The sequence below is a fragment of the Artibeus jamaicensis genome, unplaced genomic scaffold (assembly GCF_021234435.1).
Source record: "Artibeus jamaicensis isolate MK-2021 breed Jamaican fruit bat unplaced genomic scaffold, CSHL_Jam_final contig_471, whole genome shotgun sequence".
NCBI classification, from domain to species: domain Eukaryota; kingdom Metazoa; phylum Chordata; class Mammalia; order Chiroptera; family Phyllostomidae; genus Artibeus; species Artibeus jamaicensis.
The window spans coordinates 5,752,629-5,774,741 of NW_026521850.1; the positions used below are offsets into that span (position 1 = coordinate 5,752,629).

Here is a 22,113-nt window from a genome sequence, read left to right on the forward strand (position 1 = left end):
CTGCCATTGGCTCCTCTGTGGAAGGAACCGCAGAGCCACCTGTACCACAGTCCTCTGCTGGTGGAGACCAAGGCGGCCACCTCCCCACCCCTCCAGCTGCCCAAGTGCAAGCACTGGAGACATTTGCTAGGCCCCAGGAGCTGGACTCTGAGGGGTGAGGGGTTGGGTGGTGGAGTAAGGCCTGCAGTTCCCAAGCAGAAGAGCAGAGGCATACAGAGCTGCTGTTGCTAACTCACAGCACAGGGTCAGATTTCAGATGCCCCAGGCTCCCATCCCCACATCTGTCCCACACCAGCCGGGAGTCCAACCCTGAGGTCCAGGCTCTGCTGCCTAGCGCCCTCTGGTGGCTGCACTGATTCAGGCCACAAGGGAGCCCTGGATCTCCCCCAGCAACTTCCACCACACCCCACGGCTGGGGTGGGGGAGGGACTTCCACCAGAGGGGTTCCAGCCACACAGTGAAGATGCGAAGGCAGGAGGCATCAGCAGCCCTGGGTCTACAACCACGACAGTTCCAATGGGTGCGCACCCACTGTGGGTTCTCTTTCCACCTCCACTGTACCAACCAGTAGGCAAAGAAGCCAGGTGGGCCCGACTCCACCTCCAGGTTGCCCTCCCCTCTGTCTCTCCAACTAACTTCTCCTCCATAGATTTCAGGCCTTGTAACAAGCAAAGAGGCTCCAGACATGAGTTAAAAAATGTAAAGTGCAAACACCAGCTGGATTTTATTGAGGACCTACTGCGTGCTGGGTCCTCCGCCCACCTCCTAGCGTTTCCCACTGGCCAGGGAAGGGATGGGTCCTGGCAGTTGGGATCCAGGCTTTGAGCTGGGGGTTAGGAGGTGGGCTGAGGTGGAGGTAGAAGGGGGCGGAGGAGCCCCAGCAGCTGGGTCCTCAGGGAAGGCAGGGCCCAGGCTGAGCCTCCCTCCTCCCCCAACGCCAGGCCGAGGAGGCGGGCTGGCAGGGCCAGCCCTGCCCTCCATGAGACCGAGGAAGGGGACCCAGCTCTGGTTTCCACCAATGAGAGACGGCACCAGAGCACAGAGTGGCCGTGTCCGAGGTGGCAGCCAGGTCTCCAATGGCTCTAGGGTTCCTGGTGGCGGCTCCTGCCACCAACCTTCAACTCTGCTCCCTGGACAGCTCTGGCCTCCTCCTAGGAACTCCTCTGGAGTCACTGCCTGGACCTGGTGGGACAGGGGAGGCAAGAGGAGAGAATACCACTGGAGCTGGACGGTGAGAGGCAGAGACAGACAGGATCGGAGACAGACAGACAATGGACACAGAGAAACAGAGACCCAGAGGCAGAGAGAGAGAGAGAGCTGGAGGCAGAGAGAGAATTGCAGAGCCGACTGGGACCAGCCAAAAACACAGACAGACAGGGGTCAGGGAAGGGAGAGGAGGAGGAGGAGGAGGGAGAGAGGAGACGGGAAGAAGCGGGAAACAGACCCAGGCGGACGCAGAGCTGGCCGTGAAAGCAGAGAAGACCCGAGGCCCACAGAGCTGGCGCCTCTCCTGAGCCCCGCCCTCACCTAGAGCTCGTCCCTGGCGTGGGGACGGAGGCTGTGCCCGCTGCTGCCGGCCAGGTCCAGGCGGGGGCCTCGAAGGGTCTTGTGAGAGCCGCTCCAGCTGATGAGGCGGCCACTGTCGTCGGCCCAGGGCGAGGAGGTCTCCGTGTCGCTGAGCCACTCGGCGTCCCCCGCAAAGTGAGTGGGCTCGGCAAGCAGGGGCCGGGCAGAGAAGGCCCGCAGGTCCCGAGGCCAGAAGTGCGCTTTGTACTGCTCGCTGTGGGGCGGGGGGGCGGCTTAGGGGGCTCGCGCTGGCCTGGAGCCAGCCCCTCACCTGGCCACAGCCCCTCACTGCCTTCCCAACCAGACCTCACAGCAAACGTGAGAGGCATGATTTCTCCACCCCCTCACTCTTTCCATCACTTTGAGAAAGAAAGAGAACGACATCAGTGTGGGAGAAAAATATCGATCGGTTGCCATTTCGTACATGCCCTGACTGGGGATCGAACCCACGACCTTTCGGACTATGGAATGATGGTCCAATCAGCTGAGCCACAGTGGCCAGGGAAAGGCATGGTTTCTCTTAACCCCACTTTCCGGATGAGGCAACTGATGCCCACAACAGGGAAGTCGCTTAGTAAAAACCACATGGCCGGCAGAGAATTCACACCTGGGTTGGCCAGAGTCCAGGGCGAGGCTGGACTCCGGGCCCACTCCTCGATGACCCAGAAGAAGTACTCAGCCTGGCCAGCCTCGCCTCCCCACCTGCCCAGCCCTGGGCATACCACCTGCTGAGGCGGGCCTTCCCTGCCCCCACCCGAGACTCACTTGGGGTGCCGGTCAAACATGATGGGCAGGAACTCGTCCACGGGCAGCATCCGGTGCAGGGGCTGGGAGGCCAGCAGCTTGCCCGCACCAGCCAGGCTCAGGACGTACGCCAGGGTCCAGTAGGAGTACCCGGCCACCACCAGGCCTGGCAGCCCCTGCACGGCCACCTCCTCCTCAGGGTTCACCTGCTTCCGGCCGAGGTAGCTGCAGGTTACATCAAGGGTCCCAGGAGTCACTGCAGGCCCTGGTGTGTCCCAGCACCCCCTGCCCCGTCCTCCAGGACCAGGGTAGGGGAAGACAGGCCGCACGCAGGAGGACACAGCCCCCAGAGGCCCCCTCCCCCCTCCCCCCTGGGGGTGCGGGCTGCCTACATCAGGTCCCATAGAAGTTTCTCGGCCTCCACCTCCTCCATCAGCCTCTCCAAACGCCCCTTGAAGTTGCTCTGAAATCGCACATCGTCCTCAAACACCACAACCCGGGCCAGGCCTCTGGCGACCACCTGTGGTAAAAGGTAGGGCGGGGGGAGTTCCTTAGATCCGGGCCGTCCCAGTCCACCTGGCTAATGTTGACACGCTCGCTGGTTTCAGCCATGCGTCACAGGCTCAGTCCTGGCCACATCCTTCAGCTGCTTCAGAGCCTGCTGGGACTCCCACGGCCTGGGCACTGAAATCCCAACGCCTCACTCACTGGCATTCAAACCCCCCCCCCCACATTAGACTCAAGATGGTTATCAGGACCCATGCCGCACTCATTGAATGCTACTAGATCCCAGGCCGCAGTGCCACCGCCTGTCTCCAGGGACCCTCGGGGACGGCACACACGACGGCCAGCACTGCCGTCAGGACACAGAGACTCTGGGAGAAGGGACCACCCGCCCAAGGACACACAGACGGGAAGTGGCGGAGCCGGGATCTGAACCTGCCCCTGCTGGATGCCAGGGCCCGGGGCCTGCCTTCCACCTCCTGCCTCCTGAGCTTTCCTAAAGGGAGCTGGGTGGCGGGGGAGAGACCCTAGCCCCCGACATCCCTAAGAAAAAGCACTTTCTGCAGCTTTTTGGAAATGTACAAAGAACAGGGCGTCGGCTCAGTGAACGTGCAATGCACATCATCCACATCATTGCACGGTTTCGCTGACAGTGGACAACAAACAGACACATGTAGTTTGGCTGCAGCAGAAAACAAAAGCAAGGAGCGTGGCTGTGCACTGCCCCCTGCAGGGAGCTGCGCCTGGGGCCAGGGTCCAAGGGCGGCCTCTCGGGGTGCCCATGCCCTGGCCCTGGTGGGAGGCGCCCCGAGGCCTTTCTTCTTCCCAGCCCTGAACAGTCAACTCCTTCCTGCCGCAGGGCCTTTGCTCCTACCGTTTCCTTGGGCCGAGCAGGCTCTTCTCCTGCCCTGTCAGTGGTGAGGCCCATGCTGACTCTGTGCCAGGACAGAAGTCCAGGCCAGTCCATACTCTGGAGCAGCCTGTGCCCCCCCATTCTGTGGCAAGTGGGTTCCTTCTTGATTTCCGTGGGCCCTCTGGTCCCCGAGCCCCAGGAGGGCCAGGGTTACATTTTTCTTGTTCGTCTCTCATCTCTGACAGAATATCTCCTAGCACACAGTAGGTGCTCAACAGAGACTGTGGAAAGACTAAGATGCAGGGTTGGACACACAGGAGGTTTAAAGCCGCTCGCTGGCCACCTTTGTTAATGTATTCAGTCACCACTGCTCACTGCAGGGCTCGGCGCCGGGCCGAGGGCGGGTCCTCACCTCCTCCCAAATGGAATGGTGGCTCAGGAAGCAGCCCACCTCGCCCTTGGTCAGCGTGCGGCCCGAGTAGGGGTCCCGGTAGCCAGGGAGCAGGTCCACGCCGAGGGTCCTCAGGATACTGCTGTTGAGTGTCCTGAGGGAGACAGGCGGGACGGGGTGACGGGTGGCCAGTGGTGGTCGGCCACACTGGCGCCTGGTTTGAAGGAGGTTTCAGCCTTGTTACTGCTTTGTGTGGCCTGAAGCCATCAGTGACTGGGTCAGGGAAACCGTAGCCACCTCGGGCAGGGGGACCCTAGGGGATGGGGTGGTAGCCTTGGGGTGCACCCCAGGATGAACAAGGGGAACATGGCAGAGGCCCAAGCAAAGGATGGAAGTCCTGCAGGGCTGGGGGCGAATGCAGCAAAAAGCAGCGGGCTCATGGGGCAGAGTAACCCTGGGTTCCCCTGGGGCACGGGACTGGTCTGCTGCACCCTACCCCTCAGGGACCTAAGTCCGGATGGAGAAGAATAACCCTGATGATTCTCACGAAGACACCTAAGCTGGGAACACTTACCGCATCAGGCCCTAAACCCTCACGGACCCCTAAGAGGAAGACGCGTGGTTCACGGTGCACACGGCACGGCCGAGAGGTGGGGGCGGCTCGTCTAAAGTACACAGCTGCCAAGTGGCGGGGCTGGAGCCCAAGCTCAGCAGCTCCAGGTCCTGGGCCTTAACCACTGCTCTCTCCTCCCTCCGCTGGGCTGAGGACAGGCGTCCTGTCCTGGCTCTGTCTGCCCTGGGGTGCCCTGGGACACAATTTCTCAGGCCCTGTTTGAATACCTCCCGGGACAGGGAGCTCACTCAACTCATCCATCTGCTCTTCCCATATCCCGGGAGCTCCAGTGGACCCCGCTACCCTCCAGCTGCCCAGGGTCCCCAGGAGCCTCACCGGCCATCCACAGCCTCCACCACCCGTCCAGAGATCTCCATTTCCCAGAGCGAGCTTAGCATGCGCTCCCGGCGGTCGGGCCTGCGGGCCAGGCTGATGACAAAGACCTGGAGGAGGCAGGGGAGGTGGGAGTGGGGGTGGGTGCAGGGGAGGGGAGGACCCACGGGGAGAGCCCTCCCACCTCCTGACCCCAGTCCTGCTGCTTGAGGGACCTTACCTCATCAAACCCCATCTTGGTGGGACTCTTTGGGGGCCGGGACACATGAGCTGACGCCCACATAGGGGGCCCGTCCACTGCGGAGAAAAGCAGCCCCATCATGAGTCCCGATGGCTCTCCAGCAGTGACCCTGGAGTCCTAGCCCCCCTCGGCTCAATGCCTGCCCCCTCGGCAGAATGCCCAGCTGCCAGGGCCCTTGGAGACCACAGACTCCACCTGCCTCTATGGCACGGATGGGAGGCTGAGGTTCAGTGGGGCACAAGACTCGCCCAGAGTGGGATGCGTGGGGGTGAGGCTAGGACCCAGTGCCCAGTCAGGTCTGGGGCCTTGGAGGAGGAGCGACGGCTGCAGGCGGGCACCCCGGCCCCCAGCCCTCACCCAGCGCTTCCAGGATCAGGTGGATGAAGTTGACCCTCTCGTCCGCCAGGTCCTGGTGGGACTTCACAGGCACGTTCATGTACCCGTAACGCTGCTGGTTGCACACGTGGGCCGAGACCCCTGCAGAGACAGGCGGAGTGGGGTGGGCTCTCAGAACCCAGCTGAGGGGTCCTGGGCCCAGTCTTGCCAGAGTCCCATGCGAGTCTCCTCTGGGACTCGGTGTCCCTAGCTGTGAGATTGGAGAAAGCACTTGAATCAAATAAATATAAGTATAAATATAAATATAAAAATAAAAAGGAAGCTTTCTGCTGAGGTGGTTTACTCTTCTAACAGACGTTTCTAGAGTACCAGCTGGGTGCCAAGACAGACAGGGTCCTTACCCTTGGGGGTCTGGCGGAGCCATCACCTTAAGCCTCTGCCCACGTCTGCCCAGGTCCGGCCCTGATCCCACACTCAACCCCACACCCTCCCTGGCCCCCTCCATGCTGTTCCCCCCAGCAGCCTTTTATTTCTTCAAGACTTGTCGCCTTTACTGCACTTACTGATTCACCCTCTTTATCTTCTGTGGACCGTGAACTCCTCAGAGGCAGACGCACGGTGTCTGTGTGCAAGTTAACTGCACGCCCAGCATGGAGCAGAGCCTGGCCCAGAGTGGGGGCTCAATCGGCTGCTGGGGGACGGGGGCCATGAATGACAGCAACAAGGCCACCATCCACTAAATTCCTCCAGCCGCTGGTGAACTCACTGCGGCTCACACTCGGTGCAGTGGGAGCAATGAAAAGGGCTTTTGCTCCCTCTCACTCTTTCTCCACGTATTTGTCTCACTCACCTTTTACACGTGGTTCTTCCCCTGCTGCACGTCTGCACTGCAGACATTGCCAACACACCACGCACAGAACAGCCGGTGACGGCGCTGCGCCCGCCAGCCACCCCCTCACAGCCTGCTCCGGTGCAGAGACGTTCAGGCCCTGCCCCACCCTCCTGCCCCCCTGCCACTGCTCAGTCCATGCCCTGAATGACACTCTACGGGACCTTCTCCAGAACCGAACTCCAACACTTGCGTCTGCCTTGGTCTTGTCTACGGCTCCTCCTCGGACCTGGATTCGTCCCCTCCAAACCTAGACACTGTCAAGTAACTTTCACCTTAAGATGACCAACAACCAGCTGTTCAGTGTGCAGACCCCGTCCGTGGCCCTCTGACGGCTGCCCAGACTCTCCAGGCTGCAGCCCAGACGCCTGCCGACCAGGCCCGCCTGTCCTGCCTCGGCCTGCCTCGGGCCCCCACCCCTTACTGTACTCAGCCACTTGTCTTCTTGTGTCTCCTGCCACCTCAGGCCTTTTTTGTTTTAAATAGAGAGGAGAAGGGAGGGAGAAAGAGAAGGAGAGAAACATCGATTTGTTGTTCCACTTGTTTATGCATTCGTTCACTGATTCTTGCATGTGCCCTGACTGGGGATTGAACCCACAGCTGTTACACACTGGGACAACATTCTACCCAACTGAGCTACCAGACTGGGGTGATCCTGCCCATACTGTAGATCTCAGCCCCAAAGTCCACAACCTCCAGGAAGCTTTCCCGGATCAGACCGACCCCGGTGTAACCCCCTGGAGAGCCTACAATCAAGGTGGTCTCCTTCCTGTCGCAGTCACGATGGGACTTTGATTTGTGTGCCCCTTTGAATGATGGGAAGGGAGGCTTCAGGAGGCCAGGGGCTGCCTGCTCTTACTCACCACCCTCTTCCCAGTATCTGGCACATGGTAGGCACTCCATACATATTTGCCTAACGAAGGAATCCACGAAAGTGCCACAAGGGGGAGAGCCAGAAGAAGGACCAAATCCACTGGAGTACTGGGCTCAAGACAGGCTCCATGGTACCGAAAGGACAAACATGAGCTAACAAGATGAACTGTGGAGTGGGGAAAGGCATGCAAATCAGAGGGAACAGCATGTGCAAAGGCCCAGAGGCTTCCAGGGAACGATCAAGGAGAGCTGTCCTCACCAGCAGCCTGACAGGAGAAGGCAAAGACGATGATGTCATCAAAGGGCCAGGTGTAGCTGGGGTGAGGGGGGTAGAAGGCGAGCTGGTCTGCCCCCTCTGCCCGCAGGGACACCAGGAAGGTGGAGTGGACCATGGGGACCCGGAAGCAGCCCCGGCGCTGGCGGTTCTTGGTGGGGAAGTACTCGGCTGTGCGGCGGTAGTAGCCCTGGGGAAGGGGGTGCTCCGGGTAGTGAGGGGCCCCCTCCACCCCAAGAACCCTGCTTCCTGACACAGCACGCAGACCCCGAGGCCTCCAGGCTCTCTGCTCTCCATGTCCCTCCTCCCACAACCCCAAGTTTCCTGGGGCCCCCCTCCCTGGCCTTACCTGAGGCGTGATCCCACACCAGAAGTTGGAGTAGTAGGTCTGTGAGTCCAGCATCGGGGCCACCACAGGCAGCCCCTGCTCTATCAGAAGCCGCAGTGTCTGGTTGTTGGTCAGAATGTTGTCTGTATCTGCGAACTTGGAGGAGGGGGAGGTCACAGACCCCAGCCTCTCCTGGGCTGCAGCGCCCGGGGATTCGTGAGTGAGTGGGATCCCTCCGGACTGCCAGAGACCCACAGTAGCTCCCAGAAGCCAATGGAGTCCCCTTAGAGAGGGCTAACACACACCCCAGTAGATCTGCTTCCGGACCAAGGATGGAGTCTGGGGCACTGGCTCGGAGCAGATCTGGAGATGAGACCTGAGTCGCTGATCTAAGAACTTCATCTGAGAAGTGACTGAGGGAGTAGATCCGGAGGCCTGTTCTGGGCTCTGGGATGGGGATCTAGGCTCAGTGTGCCCCGGGGTCTGTCTCAGGGATCCTGGCTTAGTCTCTCGTCTGACTTCGAGCCCAGAGAGCAAAGCTCAACATCTGTTCTGCTTTCTGGTGCAGGGTGCTAGCCTAAGGGGGGGTTGTCACACCAACATTTTTGTCAGGGCCTGATCCCAGCACAAATGGGAAGCCCAGTGGCAGGTGAGGCTTCCTTACCAGGATGTAGTCAGCCCTCAAGCCTCTGGCAAAGGCCAGGGCTTCCTGCTTCAACTCCATCAGAAACTGGTGCCTTTCTCTGGTCCAGTGCTTGGGGCCCTCTTCATCCGGGTAGGGCCTGAGGGGTAAAGAGATGAGATGTTGTCCTGGAGTAGGTGTGTGCCCCTCTCTGCAGGACAGTGGACAGAGCCCCGGCCTGGAGGCTGCCCCTTCTCCTCTCTGGGTTGCAGCCGTTGCCTGTCTTCCCCCCAAATCAGCACCTGGGCTCCCCCTCGGGCCTCCAGAACACGGCTGCATAGTCACTGCCCACAGCGGCCAGCCACTCCTGCAGCATCTCCGTGGTGTTGTCCACATTGTGGTCCGTAGCACACCTAGAGACACAGGAGGAAGAATGGCGCGGACACAGAAGGACCAAACCCGAGGCAGCCTCGGCCTGCGGAGCACCGACACCTGCGAGGCTGGCCAGCTCTCCCAGGAGCAGTGGCGGCAGGTGCGTTACAGAGGAGGGTCTGAGAGCGGGCAGCCAAGTCCCCATCACAGGTCTGCGACCCACTGTGGGACCTAAGGCAAGTCCCCGTTCCTCTCTGGGCCTCCCTTTCTTCCTCTGCAACTTTAAGATGCCCTGCCGAGGCTGGAACCAGCCCAGCAGGCTGAGATAACAGAACTTGGGTGCACTTTGAAAGATGTGAAGTACCTCGGCTTTGGAGAACGCACCTGCCCCATGGCCTGGGTCCCTACCTTCCTTGCTGTGTGACCACAGGTCAGCCCCTTCCCCCGAGTCAGGACTGGACAGAAGAGCTGGCGCTTCTCTCTGCCCAAAAGTTGTCATGAGGACCAGACGACAGTCTGAGTGTCCCTGAGAAGTGCCGATGGCCCACAGAACATACGCCAAAGAACACAGCCTCTCCTCTCCTCTCCCATGACTGAGAGGGGGTACAGGGCTTAGCCGTGAGCCCAGGCTTTAGGTGACACTGGCCCTTTAAGCCAATTCCCCAGGAATAAAGACTAACTACGTGTCAAGTCCCTTAGGGGTGGGAACTAACAGCTCCCAAACTGTGGTCATTGTGGGCAGCCTCCCCAGGCCGTGGCCCCACCCCCAGCCAGAGTCTGGTGCCTCTGAGGAGCAGCTGGTCATTTCCCTCAGTTTATCCCCAACCTCAGCTTGGGGCTCCTCCCTGTCCTGGCTTCCACAGACTGCGGCCTCTGACTCCAGTGTGCCGCAGGGATGCCTGGGTGGGGGGCGGGGAGACCAGAGGGGGCACTGCCATCAGCTGGCAGGACCAACCCCTACAGAGTCTGGAACCAGCCCAGTGGGAGGGGGTGGGTCCGACTCCCCTGCAGAGCAGCCTGGAGCCCAGGGCTGACAGCACCCCCACTGCTACCCAGGACCCCCAGTCCTGCAGATCCCTGCCACCTAGGGCCCTGGGGGGACGCCAGCGGTTCCTGGTCAGCTGCTCCATTGCCAGTCACGCCAACCACAGGTCTGTGGGGTTGAGTCTGGGCACTGACGGAAGAGGGGCTAGGCCCAGCCTGCACCCAGAGGTGGTCCTGAGAGGAGGAGGAGGGGCCAGGGTGGGTGTCCTAGGGTCAGCCTAAGGCCTCTGACAGAGGTCTGTCCTCAGGGCCAAGGGGTCCGGGGTGCAGCCTGGGCTAGGGGCCACGCAGGACTGTCTGCCAGGGGAGGAGCCTGTCTAGGTGGTGTCGAGACAGGGAGCAGATGGCCCCATGGGGCTGGGGGGCAGATGCCCAGCGGGTGCCCATGCCGGGGTCTCTCACCAGAGGGCCAGCCGGGCCCGGGGGTAGTCCAGCCGCTCCAGAGCGCCCAGGTAGTGGGGCAGCGAGTGCTCGGCATTGCGGGCCAGGATGGCAATGACCACAACAGGAGGCGGCGGCTCCGTGACGCCGGTGACCCTGAGGGGTGGCCCCAGCAGGAGCAGCAGCTGGAGCAGCGGGGCTGCGGGGACGGCGCGCATGGCGGGCGCTCGGGCTACGGCGGCGACGGCCCCCGGGGCTCCTGGCCCTGCCGAGGGGAGTGGGCGGCGCGGCCGCGCTGGGGCGGGGCCCGGGGGCGGGGTGGAGCCGAAGCGGCCGGGAGTGGGGTGGGGGGAGCGTCCCCCCCCCAAGTAGTCTCCCACTTCCCCGCCGTATACGGTGATTTTCAAGTGTCCTCTCCTCGGCTAGAGGCACCGGAGGGCCAGGGCCCGGAGACCCGCCCCAGACTCGCCCCAGACGCGACCCGGGAGCAGCCCCATCCGGGCTCCACGCTGGAGGGGGGTGGAGGAAAGTGGGGAGAGTGTGGGGTGACGGCATCCGAGCAGTCCCGGCGTCTGCGAACGCTCCACTCCAAATCCCCTAGCATGCGGCCCCCGGAAACCGGCTCCACCGAGCGCCCCAGAGTCCGGATTCGCCGGCCCTCCGTCTGACCCTCGGACCTCAGCTGCCCTCCCCCGCGGTACAGGGCTGAGTCCTAGCGGCCGAGCCCGGGATGCCCGGCGCCGCCGCCGTCCCCCGGGCGCCCTCTGGCGTGTCCAGACGGAACTTCGTAAAGGCGCGAGGAGACTCCTGGGCCTGAAAGCAAGACTGAGTTCGGGCCGCGGAGGGGTCCTCCCGACCTGGGCGCGCCGTCCCGCTGCGGTCCGAGCCCGGTGTCCCCCGCGCGTCATCGTCCTCGCCTCTGTCGCCGGCACCGGCACTGCTTCGACCCTTTGAGAGAGCAAAGTCCACTCTTAGACTGAGTGCAGAACTAGGTGGCACCACACAGTCCCTCGGGCAGATCCCAGCCCCCTTTCAAAGAAGGGGATACAACCTTCCCCCGGGGCAGAGTGGGGTCCCAGGACCGGCTGAGATGGAATGGGGTCTCCAGCCTCTCTTAGGAGAGGGCAGTAAAGGGGAGGGGACTGGAAGCACCAGCGGTGGGTTCCGGCTGGACATCTGCCATCCACCTGAGGCAGGCCACTCTCCCGGAACCTCGGGCCCTCATCTGGACCGGGTTGCAAGGATGCCCTGAAGTTTTCATCTGCACGGAGCCTGCCCCCAGGAAGAATTCCTGGGGCCGGAAGACAGGACTGGAGAGGAAGTCAAGCTCCCCTTCATTCACCGCCCACCAGCAAAGCCTGCTTCCCTACAACACCTTTGGTTCTCCCTTCAGCCTCTTCCCAGGGTCGGGGGGAGGGCTAAGTCTATACACAGTCTCCACTGGGAGGGGCAGGGGTGGGGCCCAGCAGGGAATGGACTTGCCTAGTGATGGGGCAGGATGCCTGCCTGGCTCCAATGCTTCCACCGGGCCCAGTGGAAGCTTCCCTCCAGGTGGGACCACTTCCTGGCCATGGCCAAGCAATGAAAAGCCTCAGGTCTCTCCCTGATTTTTTTTTAAAAGATTTTATTTGTTTAGCCCTGGCTGATGTGGCTCAGTGGATTGAGTGTTGGCCTGCAGACCAAAGGGCTGCTGGTTTGGTCCCCAGTCAGGGCACATGCCTGGGTTGCAGGCTGGGGACACGCGAGAGGCAACCACACATGGATGTTTTTCTCCCTCTCTAAAAATAAACAGTATTTTTTAAAAGATTCTATTTATTTATTTTTAGACAGCGGAGAACGGAGGGAGAAAGAGCAGAAGAGAAACATCCATGTGTGGTTGCCTCTCCCGCACCCCTACTGGGGACCTGGCCTGCAACCCCTCCCTGATACTGTTGGAAGAAAACGGAAGCCATCAGCTGGGAACTCTCATTTCCAGCTCCTGCCCCCGAGCCAGCCTCCAATCTCCCCGCCTGGTGCAATGAAAGAGGCAACCCCCTCATGACGGAACTACCCCTGGGCTTCAAAGGCCACCCCCTTGCCCTTCCTGGACGGCCAACCTCCCTCTCTTCTAGATCCTTCCTTTGACATTCCAAAAGACTGAACGCCTCCCCGACTCCAAATACAAAACGCCAAGCTGCCCTCTGGGCCCCCAGCTTCGGCCCTCCCTCCAAACTTCTTGGAGGGGATTCTGTGCTTTGCTTGCTTATCTCCTTGCCGAGCTCGCCACAGGCCAAGGCTGCTCCAGCCCAGCTGCTCCTGCCAAGACCAGCATCCTCCTGGCCGCTTCCTTCAATGGATGCTTCTTCCTCACCCAAGAGGGCAGCTGACCACACATGGACTGCTTCCTCCCAGTTTCTGGAAAGCCAACATGTGCCTCTACTGCCCACTGAGATCCACGTTCCATCTGCCCGAAGCAGAGCCTCCGTCTTTTCCCAGACCCGCTCCCACTCGGCTGGCCTCTCCACTCTAGCAAATGGCACCTCTGCCCACCCAGTCCCTCATGCTGGAGACCTGGGTGTCACCAATAACAAACTCCTCTCCTCTCAGCCCAGTCCATCCTCCTCCTCAACGTCCCCTGCACTTGGCCACCTCTTACCATAGGCACTGTCACTTGCCTGGCTCAGGGCACCAGCACTGCTCACCTGGGCCCCTGCACTGCCCAGCTCTCCCCACCCATTGGCTTTCTCCCTGGAAACCACTCTGCACTCAGTGGCCCTTTCTAAAACACCTCGCGTGAACAGTCACGATGGGGCAGGGTGGGCACTGCCCATGGCCCTCAGCACAGCGCTCACACCCCTCAGGGGCGGCGAGGTCTGGGGGGGCTGCCTGACTCCCCCACCCTCTGCCCTCTCCTCCCACCCACTCTTCTGCTCCAGGCAGGTTGGACTGCGTACTGTGTCCAGAACACCCCACGCTTTAGGACCTTCCCACATCCCTTTTTCTCGTTGCTCTGTGTGAACTGGTTTTTCTGGCCAACTCCTACATGCCCTCCGGTCTCAGCCTAAACTTCCTTCCTCTGGCAAGCCGCCGCCAGTGTCGCGTCTCAGGGACATAGCCTTACATTGCACCCTACGTAACCCCATTCACTCAGCCGCTTTCACGGGACGCCCGCTAGGTGCGAGCAGAACCCTTGGTCACCGGGTGCACAAGGCAGACCGTCTCTGTTCCCAGGTGCCCGCATGCTGGGTGAGGAGACAGACACAGCAGGTGATGAATGAGTGGCCGTTGCAAAGAAAGTAAATGTTAAGAAGAAAATATAAGAAGTTAATAAAAACAGAGAGCAGCTGGGGGTGAGAGGTGAGTGGAGGGGTCAGTGAAGACCTTGCAGAGCCTGAGGGGAAGCCAGCCAAGGAGAGTTCTGGGGGAGCAGAGCTCTTCATGGAGGGAGCGAGTGGGGCCAGTGTCGTGCGGCGGGAACAAGCCAGGGGGCTGGGTGGTTGGAGCGAAGCAAACCAGGGGAGCGTGGTAGGAGTTGAGGACCACCTAAGGGCCTGAAGCCACAACAGAATACCGAATCTTTTTTTAAAGTGCAATGAAAAGCTCTGGGTATCTCAGTTGGTCAGAAGGTCACCCTGATACACCAAGGGTGTGGGTTCGATCCTAGGTCATACACATAAAGGAATCAACCAATGAATGCATAAATAAGTGGAACAACAAATCAACTTCTCTCTCCCCAAAATCAATGAACAAACAAACAAACAAACAAACATTTTTTTGCCCTGGCTGGTGTGGCTCAGTGGATTGAGCATTGACCTACAGACCAAAAGGTCCCTGGTTCGATTCCCAGTCAGGGCACATGCCTGGGTCGGGTCTCCAGTTGGGGGCATGTGAGAAGCGATCAGTTGATGTTTCTCTCACTCACACATCCACATTTCTCCCCCTCTCTCCCTCCCTCCCCTCTCTCTAAAAATAAATAAATACAATCTAAAAACAAACAAACATTTTTTTAAACTTCGATGAAAAGACATTGGAAGTGATAAACGGGGAAGTGAAATGATTTGTCTTCCTGCTCCGGCTACAGCTCGGAGGCAGGTCGGAGGGCGGGAGACCCTCGCGCAGGGATGACACATGTGGCGGGGGAGGGGGGATTTGGGAGCTGGGGAGAGGAATCAGGATGATCCGCAGCATCTGCAGCCGGGCTGCTGGTCGGTGGGCTAGTTCCTCAGTGGGGAAGACCCGAGAAGGTGGAATATAAATTGGGTTCTGTTTTTGACCTTATTTTAAGCTGCCTTTTAGAATTCCAGGTGGAAAGACCACATGCCAGACCTGCTTGGCTGTGATTTCTGAGGCAAGGACCTGCCCCCCTCCATCAATATTTTTTTTAAGATTTTATTTATTTATTTATTTCTAGAGAGATAGGAAAGGAGGGAGAAAGAGAAGGAAACATCAGTGAGTGGCTGCCTCTCACACGCCCCCTACTGGGGACCTGGCCCACAACCCAGGCATGTGCCCTGACTAGGAATGGAACAGGCGACCCTTTGGTTCGCAGGCTTGTGTTCAATCCACTGAGCCACACCAGCCAGGGCCTCCATCACCATTTTATCCCCGGCCCTGGAGCAGGACCAGCCAGCCAACAGGAAGGTGATGAGGTCATTGCGTAGGGGGCTGATCAAGTACCTGTACCCCACTTAAATGCATTTGTTTTTTGCCCCCAAATAGAATAATAAGACATACTCTACAAAGGTAATATTGGGCCAAATTCACAGCAATTCTAAAGCAGTGCTTCTCAAAGTATGATCCCTGGACTAGCCAGCATCGGCGTTACCTGGAAGTTGCTAGAAATGCCGGTTCCTAGGCCCCTCCCCATCCCTATCGCATCAGAAAACCATCAGCCTTCCTCGTGATCGTGACGCAGGCTAATGTCTGAAGCTGCTTCCCTATGGGGCCTACGGCCTTGTTCTCCAGGTCGTGCAGGACACGCGCCTGGAGAAAAACGGGGTCCATCTCTCTGGATAGGACACCGTCCATCCTGGACCAAGACCTAGCTGGGCACAGGGCTTCTCCCCCCACAGCATCTGCACTCCCATCCCTCAGCCACTGTAGTTCTGACCACAGCCAGGTGGTGGCGCCAGCGCCTTAGGCTTCACTCTGGCATCAAGAAATGAGAGATCCCAGAAGAACTGTCCCCCTCCCCAGGACCTTCTCCCCGCTGGGAGCCTGAGCTCCTAGGCCTGCCCACTGGCGAAGGCTCTGCAGGGTGGCCCTCACAGGAAGAGGAGCGCCGAGGGTGGCATACCCAAGGGGGGCCAGCCCCCTCTTCCTGGAGATTAGGAAGGTGGGCTGGAGGCCACCTTGCTCAGAGAGACATTAGGGGTGCCTGGCCTGTAGGACTTGGGGATCAAGAGCCCACGCAGGGGGCTCTGGTCCAGTGGACTCTGGCCACACTCCCATCAACCCTCTGCCTACCCTGCCCAACCTCATAGGAGGTCTCAGGTGCCTCTTCCCTGCCAGTGGGTGGTGCGGCATGGAGGGACCTCGGGGCCCCAACAGGGCCCCAGCACTGGGAGTCCCAAGCAGATTGGAAGTGGGGCCCACAGCTGGGAGGATGCTTGGGTGGAGCTTTCTTACCAGCTGCCAGCTTCACACCGCCTGGGTTGGGGGCTCTCTGGGCCCCTGTCCTGCTTTGGGGCCAAGGAAGCCCACGATCCTGGACGAGCCCGCACCCCACTCCTGGTCCTGGGTGCAGCGCAGCTGGTAGGGGCCTAGGAGCCCCGCCTGGGCTCCCTCCCACCTCAGGCTCCAAGCCCGGTCCCCAGAGGACCCAGGGCTGAGCGCAGGCTTGCCCCCCATCTGCTCCTCTGCCTCTCATCTTTCCTATTTGAGGGGAGACGGAGCCCCCCAAATCCCGCTGGAGTCACTCTGCTCACTCCGCTGAGACCTAGCCTACCTCGGTCTCTCCTGCAGGAATCTGCCCCCACACCCTCATCTCCTGAGGTCCCACCCAGCACCCACACCCACTCCAGAGGACTCCCTCTTGGCCAGGACTTCCTCTCCCAGGACCCAAGATGTGGAGCTGCCCTCAGAGGCTCTGCCTCCGTCCTCCTGCAGGAGGCTGGGGCCAGGCCAGCTGTTTTCCATGGGCAGCCAGCTGTTTTGCCCATCAGGAAGCAGCCCTGGCTCCTGTGCTAAAACCGTTGCTGTGGCTGGGCTGCGGCGTGGCAGCCTGGCTGGGCCAGGGCCTGGGAGCTGTTAACTCCTCTGGGCCCAGGCAGCCCCCTCCCTGCTGCCGCCCATCCCTTCTGCCTTCCCCGCACCAGCCCCCCAGGGATGACTCCTCCTCGCAAGACTTCTAGAGACCCCAAGAAGACCAAGCATTGCTATGCCCACCCCCATCGACCGCTGCCTCTCCCCCACCCCACAACGAGCCTTGTCCTCCGGTGACCCCAGGTGAGAGGAAGGTTCAAAGGGATAAACGTTACCGAATTTGGAACAGTAATAATAACAGCTGTCACCAAGTGATGCTGTGTGCCAGGGACGGTGCTAAGTGCTTTAAGTATATGATGTGACTTCATTTTCACAACCACCCTGGGAAGTAGGGATATTTTCTTTTCTCTTTTTTATTCTCACCCAAGGACATTTGCTCACCTAAGGACATTTGCTCATTGTTTTGAGAGAGAGAGAGAGAGGGAAGAAGGAAGACAGAGACAGAGAGAAACATCACTTGGTTGCCTTCTCATATGCACCCCGACCAGGGATCAAACCCACACCCTGGGTGTGTGTCCTGACTGGGAACTGAACCCTCGAACTTTCGGTCTATGGGATGACGCTCCAACCAACTGAGCCACACTGGCTGGGCAGTAGGGGGCATTTTCATTTCACGGATGAGGACACTGAGGTGTGGGAATCCAAGTCAGTCAGCCAAGCCCACGCGGAGTTGGGGTTTGACACTGGACTTCCAGCCTCTCTCTAGCCGGCCCCTGTGGCTCCAGAATCACTGTTGGTGCTGCTATTTAAGTTTCCCCGAGTTCCTCACCCCAGGCTTTCTTTCCCTGGTCTGGGCCTCAGTAGCCCCATCCGGGAAATGGGAAACTGAGGGTGCAACTGCCTCCGCCACCAGCTCCTGCAGGCCGAGTCGGGAGCTGAGCCAGGCTCTGTGCGCCACACCTTCCAAGTATTTATTAGGAGATGATTCCTCTCGGTGGCGGCAGTCAGCCTGGGCTCGGGTCCCGGCTCTGCTGCTTCCTGGCAGCCTGACTTTGGGCAGAGACTTTACGCTGCAGAGTCTCCATGTCCGAAGCTGGAAAACAGATACAAGGACGTGCCTACTGGGTCCTCAATTTTGCTGGGGAAAGGATGAGATAATGCAGGTAACGTGGTTAGCGCGGTACCGAGAAAGCGGGAGGGAATGTTACCCCTTCCTATTATGACCGTTAACCACAACCTGGAAGGATCGGTGTGGCCCACCATGGGGCGCCCCTGCACCCCGCACAGAGCTGGCACATAGGAGGGCTCAGCAGTTACTTCGTGAATGGTGAACCCTGACACAGGGGACAGCAAGATGCCCAAGAACACAGTTACCAGGTGGAGCTACGGGCATCCCAAGGCACCCTGTTCTCAACTCCTGCACCCCTACGGCCTTCCTTCCTGAGGCTGGACCCTGGTCTGGTGGAGGGTGAGGAAGGACAAGGGAACAGGGACGATCCCAGGGCTGAGACAGCCCAGAAGGTGACTGGGCCATGGTTGGGTGGTGTCTCAGGGTCTGGGAACGACCCCTCAGGATGCAGTGACCCGTGCTCTCCCCTGTGGTCCCCTCCCCCTGCCCACCATGGGTCAGCTCCCTGGTCCCAGCCTAGACATCTGGAACTGGGACAGACAAAGGGCTGCAAGGAAAGACAATAACCTTCTGTCCATTTTCAGATGCTGGGCCGGGCCTGGCCAGGGCTGGGGGCCGGAGCCCCGGCGAGGCGGTGCCAGGCCCCCCGTGGGCAGCGGACAATGTTGGCAGTGATGGAGAGGAGGCATTTCAAAGCGTTTTGTTCCCACTGACCCCCTCCCCACCACATCTCGACCCAGCTCGGGGTGAGGCCCCAGCCCCACCCCCAGCCACCCAGGCCCCTGCTCCAGGCGGCTTGGGGACTGGCCACATTCTTGACCTCAGGGGAAAAGTTTAGACACTTCGCGCCCTGGGCAACAATAACAGTGTCACAGAACTGATTTAGGAGCGGCACTTACCATCACAAAGCGGCAGACAAAGAGCCGGGGCTGAGAGTGTGCACGGCTCTGAGCCTGCTGCTCCAAGTGCCCCTCACTTCTCTCCCGGGCTCTGCCTGGGGGAGCTGGGTGCCAGGCCCTGACCCCGGGCACGCTGGAGGAGGACTGGAGGTGGGGAAGGGGCGAAGGAGAAGAGATCCAAATGCCGGGGCGGAGGGGCCGAGAGCTGCTGCCCGCTCCACCACCAATTTGCTATGTGACCCTAACAAGTCCCCCACTCTCGGGCTCAGTGTTCCCATCTGTGAGAAGGGGGCTAAACTGTAAGGCCAAAGGCCGGAGGCTCAGACCTTGCAGGCAGAAATGTGTCACCGATGACGAGGATGATGGTGATAAGTATTCAGCGCTGCATTCTGAGCACATGGGCGCGGGGCTCTGTAACCACTAACCCTGCTCTGGCCTTCAGCCTTTTTTGACTGCGATGGAGAGCCCTCGCGGCATCTCCTCCCTCTTCCTCTCCCAAAGGAGGAGAGGAACGAACGGCTGGTTATCAATGCCAATGTCAGCTGCAGAAGCGCCTCCGGAGCCAGCCTCGCACTCCAGGGGGAATGCCCCGCCTCCTCCTCGAGGTCTCCTGCACTCTGTACGCCCAGAGAAACTTCTCTGGTAACAAAGTGCACAGAAACGATCCCAGAGAGTATGGTTTTTCGACCTCTTTTACCCCGTTCAGTCCTCATCCACCCCCCAAAGCAGGCGTGTCGTTAACCCTAGTTTACAGCCGATGCCTGAAGCTCAGAGAGGTGGGGTCACTTGTCCAGGCCCAGGCGGCAGGACGGCTGTGGGGCCCAGACAGAGCAGGGCTGGTTCACCTCTGATTGATTACACGGCAGTGGGAAGGAGAGGGAGGCTGCGGGCAGCTGGACCCGGGTGAGTTCTGGGTGGGAGGGCCTCTTCTCCCGGCCAGAAGGCTATGAATAAATAAATGTCTGATTACCCCCAGGGGGGATTCCACCCTTGGAGCAGGTGCCTTTAGAAACGAGATTGATCCCTGCCTGCGAGCAGAGGTTGGCCGGGGCAGACACCCAGATGCTAGGGACTGGACACAATGACCCCTAGCGGGGACCTCTCAGGATCAGATGCAGGAGAAGAGACGTCTCTGGGGCTCTGGGGCCAGGCCACGGGTTCGAAAGCCCACTAGATTTCTCCTGGTAGTGCATCTGCGGACAGGTTACCTCAACGTTCTCTGCCTCAGTTTCCCAATCTGTGCAACTGCACCCGCCTTACGGGAGTGTGGGGACCATTTGGTGAGAGACAGGGAAGGCCTGGAACAGCTGGGTATATGTCCCAACTGGGAATCAAACCCTCGAACTTTTAGTCCATGGGATGACGCTCCAACCAACTGAGCCACACCGGCCAGGGCAGTAGGGGCATTTTCATTTCACAGGTGAGGACACTGAGGTGTGGGAATCCAAGTCAGTTAGCCAAGCCCACGTGGCGCTGGGGTTTGGAACCAGACTTCCCGCCTCTCTCCAGCCGGCCCCCGCGGCTCCAGAACAGCTGTGAGCACTGCCTCTTTCTACTTGGCAAGGTCCTCCGGCCAGGTCCTGTGGCCGGGACACCTCAAGGCGGCCACTGTGGGGACTCTGTGGCACACAGTCGGCTGTAGACCTTGCTTTCCAGGAAGTGGCTGGGCTTTGACTGCAGCATGAGGGCCCATGGGTAGACACTGAGAGCAAAGGGGCCTGTTCTTCGGGATCCGTAAGGCGAAGGCCAGCCGTGGCCTCCGGAGCCAGCGGAAGGAGCTAGTGGCTCCTCTGGGCATGAGCAGGGTGGTCAGCCCTGGACGTGGTGCCCGGAGAGAGGACAGCAGGAGAGGGGACCCTGGGAGGTGCTGTCCAGAGTCTGACCCCAGTCCTTCAGTCCAGAGGGACCAAACTGGGAGAAGGACAGGTGGCCAAGCGTGGTGTCGGACGCACAAACAGCACTGCCCTTGGCGTCTTAAGGGGACCCGGTGGGTTTGAGTCCTGGTGCTGCCAACTGGCTGTGTCACCCAGGGTGAGCTGCTAACCCTCTCGCGCTCATTCCAGAAGCCTTTCAGGACTCGAGTGCTCAAAGAGGGCCGCCACGGGCAGCACCAGGGTTCCGCTAGTCTGGTCCGAACGCTGGCTGGAACCCAGGGGTCCTGCTCCCCACGCTCCAGCCCCTCCTGCCTCCCCTCATCCTGCTTTGCCTCCGGTTTTTCAAACCATCCCTTTGGCCTCCTCAACCGAACCGCCAGCGTCACAGGCACCCTGGGCCGAGGGCGAGAGAGCCCAGTGGAAAATGCAGCAGATTCTCAGGGGCTCGCTGCGGGTGTGGGGCGCCGGGGGGCCCAGAAAGGACAGCTCACGCTCCCTCCCTGCCTGTCTGTGGGGACAGAGTAGCACTCACCTGGGCAGAGCACTTTGGGGTCCCCCTGGGCCTGGGAAGGCGGATGGTACTGCGAGGCCAGACTCTGACACAAGCCGACTTCCCCACCCAGCTCCCGCGGCTGAGAAGGGCTGGTCAGGCAGGCTCGCAGGTGCCAGCCAGCCCTTCCTGGGCACAGACTTTCCTGGCATCTGTTGGGCAAGAAGGCTGGGGGTGGGGCAGGGGGACAGGAAATGATTCCTGGGAAAGGGTGAAGGTGTTTCTTACAGAATTTGTCCCCAGCCCTTAAACCCATGCCCCTTCTGGACACTGTGGGGCAAAGGTCCAGGAAGCCATGGGCCCTCGGGGGCCAGGGCAGAGCTGATGGAGAGGCTGAGATGAGCCCAGGCCCCTGCCCCATCCTGTGCCCCCTGCCTCCGCCCCGACAGGCCAGCGTGGCCCAGGCCGCGCGGTGTTTGCTTTTCCCGGCTCCACACTGACTCCATTCACAGCGGCCTTTCTCCACCCCCAGCCAGCAGCCCCGGAGCCAGGGCACCAGGGAGAGAGATCACCGCTCACCCCGCCCTCCTTCACAGCCCCTCCTGCCACCTTCACTTTGGGGACAGCTAGCTTCCGGGCTTCATAGTTTTTTTTTTTTTTGCGGGGGTGGGGAACCACAGTAGGAGGAGGACTGGGGCAGACGGGGCCCTCCCCGGAGAAGAGGGAGAGGGAGCCGCCACAGGGAGGGAAAGAGGAGCACCAAGTGAGGTGGGGGAATGAGGACAGGGGAGCAGAAGGGATGGTGGAGAGCAGGGCTCCACCTGGAGGGCCCGGGCAGAGGTGGGCTGGGGAGAGGGGGCGCAGAGCAGCGAGACGCGGCAGAGGCGGGGAGCACCCTTCCCGGCCAACCCGGGGCCTCCCCCCAAAACCGGGTTCTGTGCCACCGAAGCAGGCGGGGCCTGAGGCGGACCTTGAGGCTGGGGCTCCTGGCTCCCACCTGAAGACCAGCCTCCTCCTCACCCCTGGGACAGGGGCCAGGACAGCCCGTGACCTGGTCTGGGGCCAGGGGGAGGAGGAGGGTGAAAAGTTTCCCGGAGTCAGAAGGCCGTGGGGGAGGCATCTCAGGGGGTCCTGCCCTCCGCTCTCTCTCACTGTCACGTTGGTACATAAAGGG

General features: G+C 60.5%; 1 protein-coding gene and 1 non-coding gene across 2 annotated transcripts; both read right to left on the reverse strand.

Moving 5' to 3' along the window:
• Positions 1-700: 700 nt before the first annotated feature.
• On the reverse strand, positions 701-21,024 carry CERCAM (cerebral endothelial cell adhesion molecule). The gene is made up of 14 exons (XM_037151240.2): positions 20,982-21,024; positions 10,386-11,312; positions 8,870-8,980; positions 8,610-8,727; positions 7,967-8,101; positions 7,603-7,807; positions 5,603-5,722; positions 5,225-5,301; positions 5,008-5,114; positions 4,080-4,212; positions 2,703-2,830; positions 2,332-2,535; positions 1,528-1,780; positions 701-1,182 (listed from the first exon to the last, which is right to left on the reverse strand). The coding sequence occupies exons 2-13, from the start codon at positions 10,580-10,582 to the stop codon at positions 1,528-1,530; spliced, it is 1,788 nt and encodes a 595-aa protein (XP_037007135.2). The 5' UTR covers positions 10,583-11,312; positions 20,982-21,024; the 3' UTR covers positions 701-1,182.
• Positions 19,041-19,258, reverse strand: LOC119035567 (small nucleolar RNA U3). Its single transcript, XR_005079842.2, has one exon. It is a non-coding gene; the product is annotated as a small nucleolar RNA U3 (small nucleolar RNA).
• Positions 21,025-22,113: the final 1,089 nt, after the last annotated feature.

Coding starts and splice junctions, on each gene's coding strand:
- CERCAM (XM_037151240.2), bottom strand. CDS start 10,582: ATGCGCGCCGTCCCCGCAGCCCCGCTGCTCCAGCTGCTGCTCCTGCTG. Junction 4,213..5,007: donor GTGGAGGCTGTGGATGGCCG/GTGAGGCTCCTG, acceptor TGTCTCCCTCAG/GACACTCAACAGCAGTATCC. Junction 2,831..4,079: donor ACCATTCCATTTGGGAGGAG/GTGAGGACCCGC, acceptor CTTTTACCACAG/GTGGTCGCCAGAGGCCTGGC.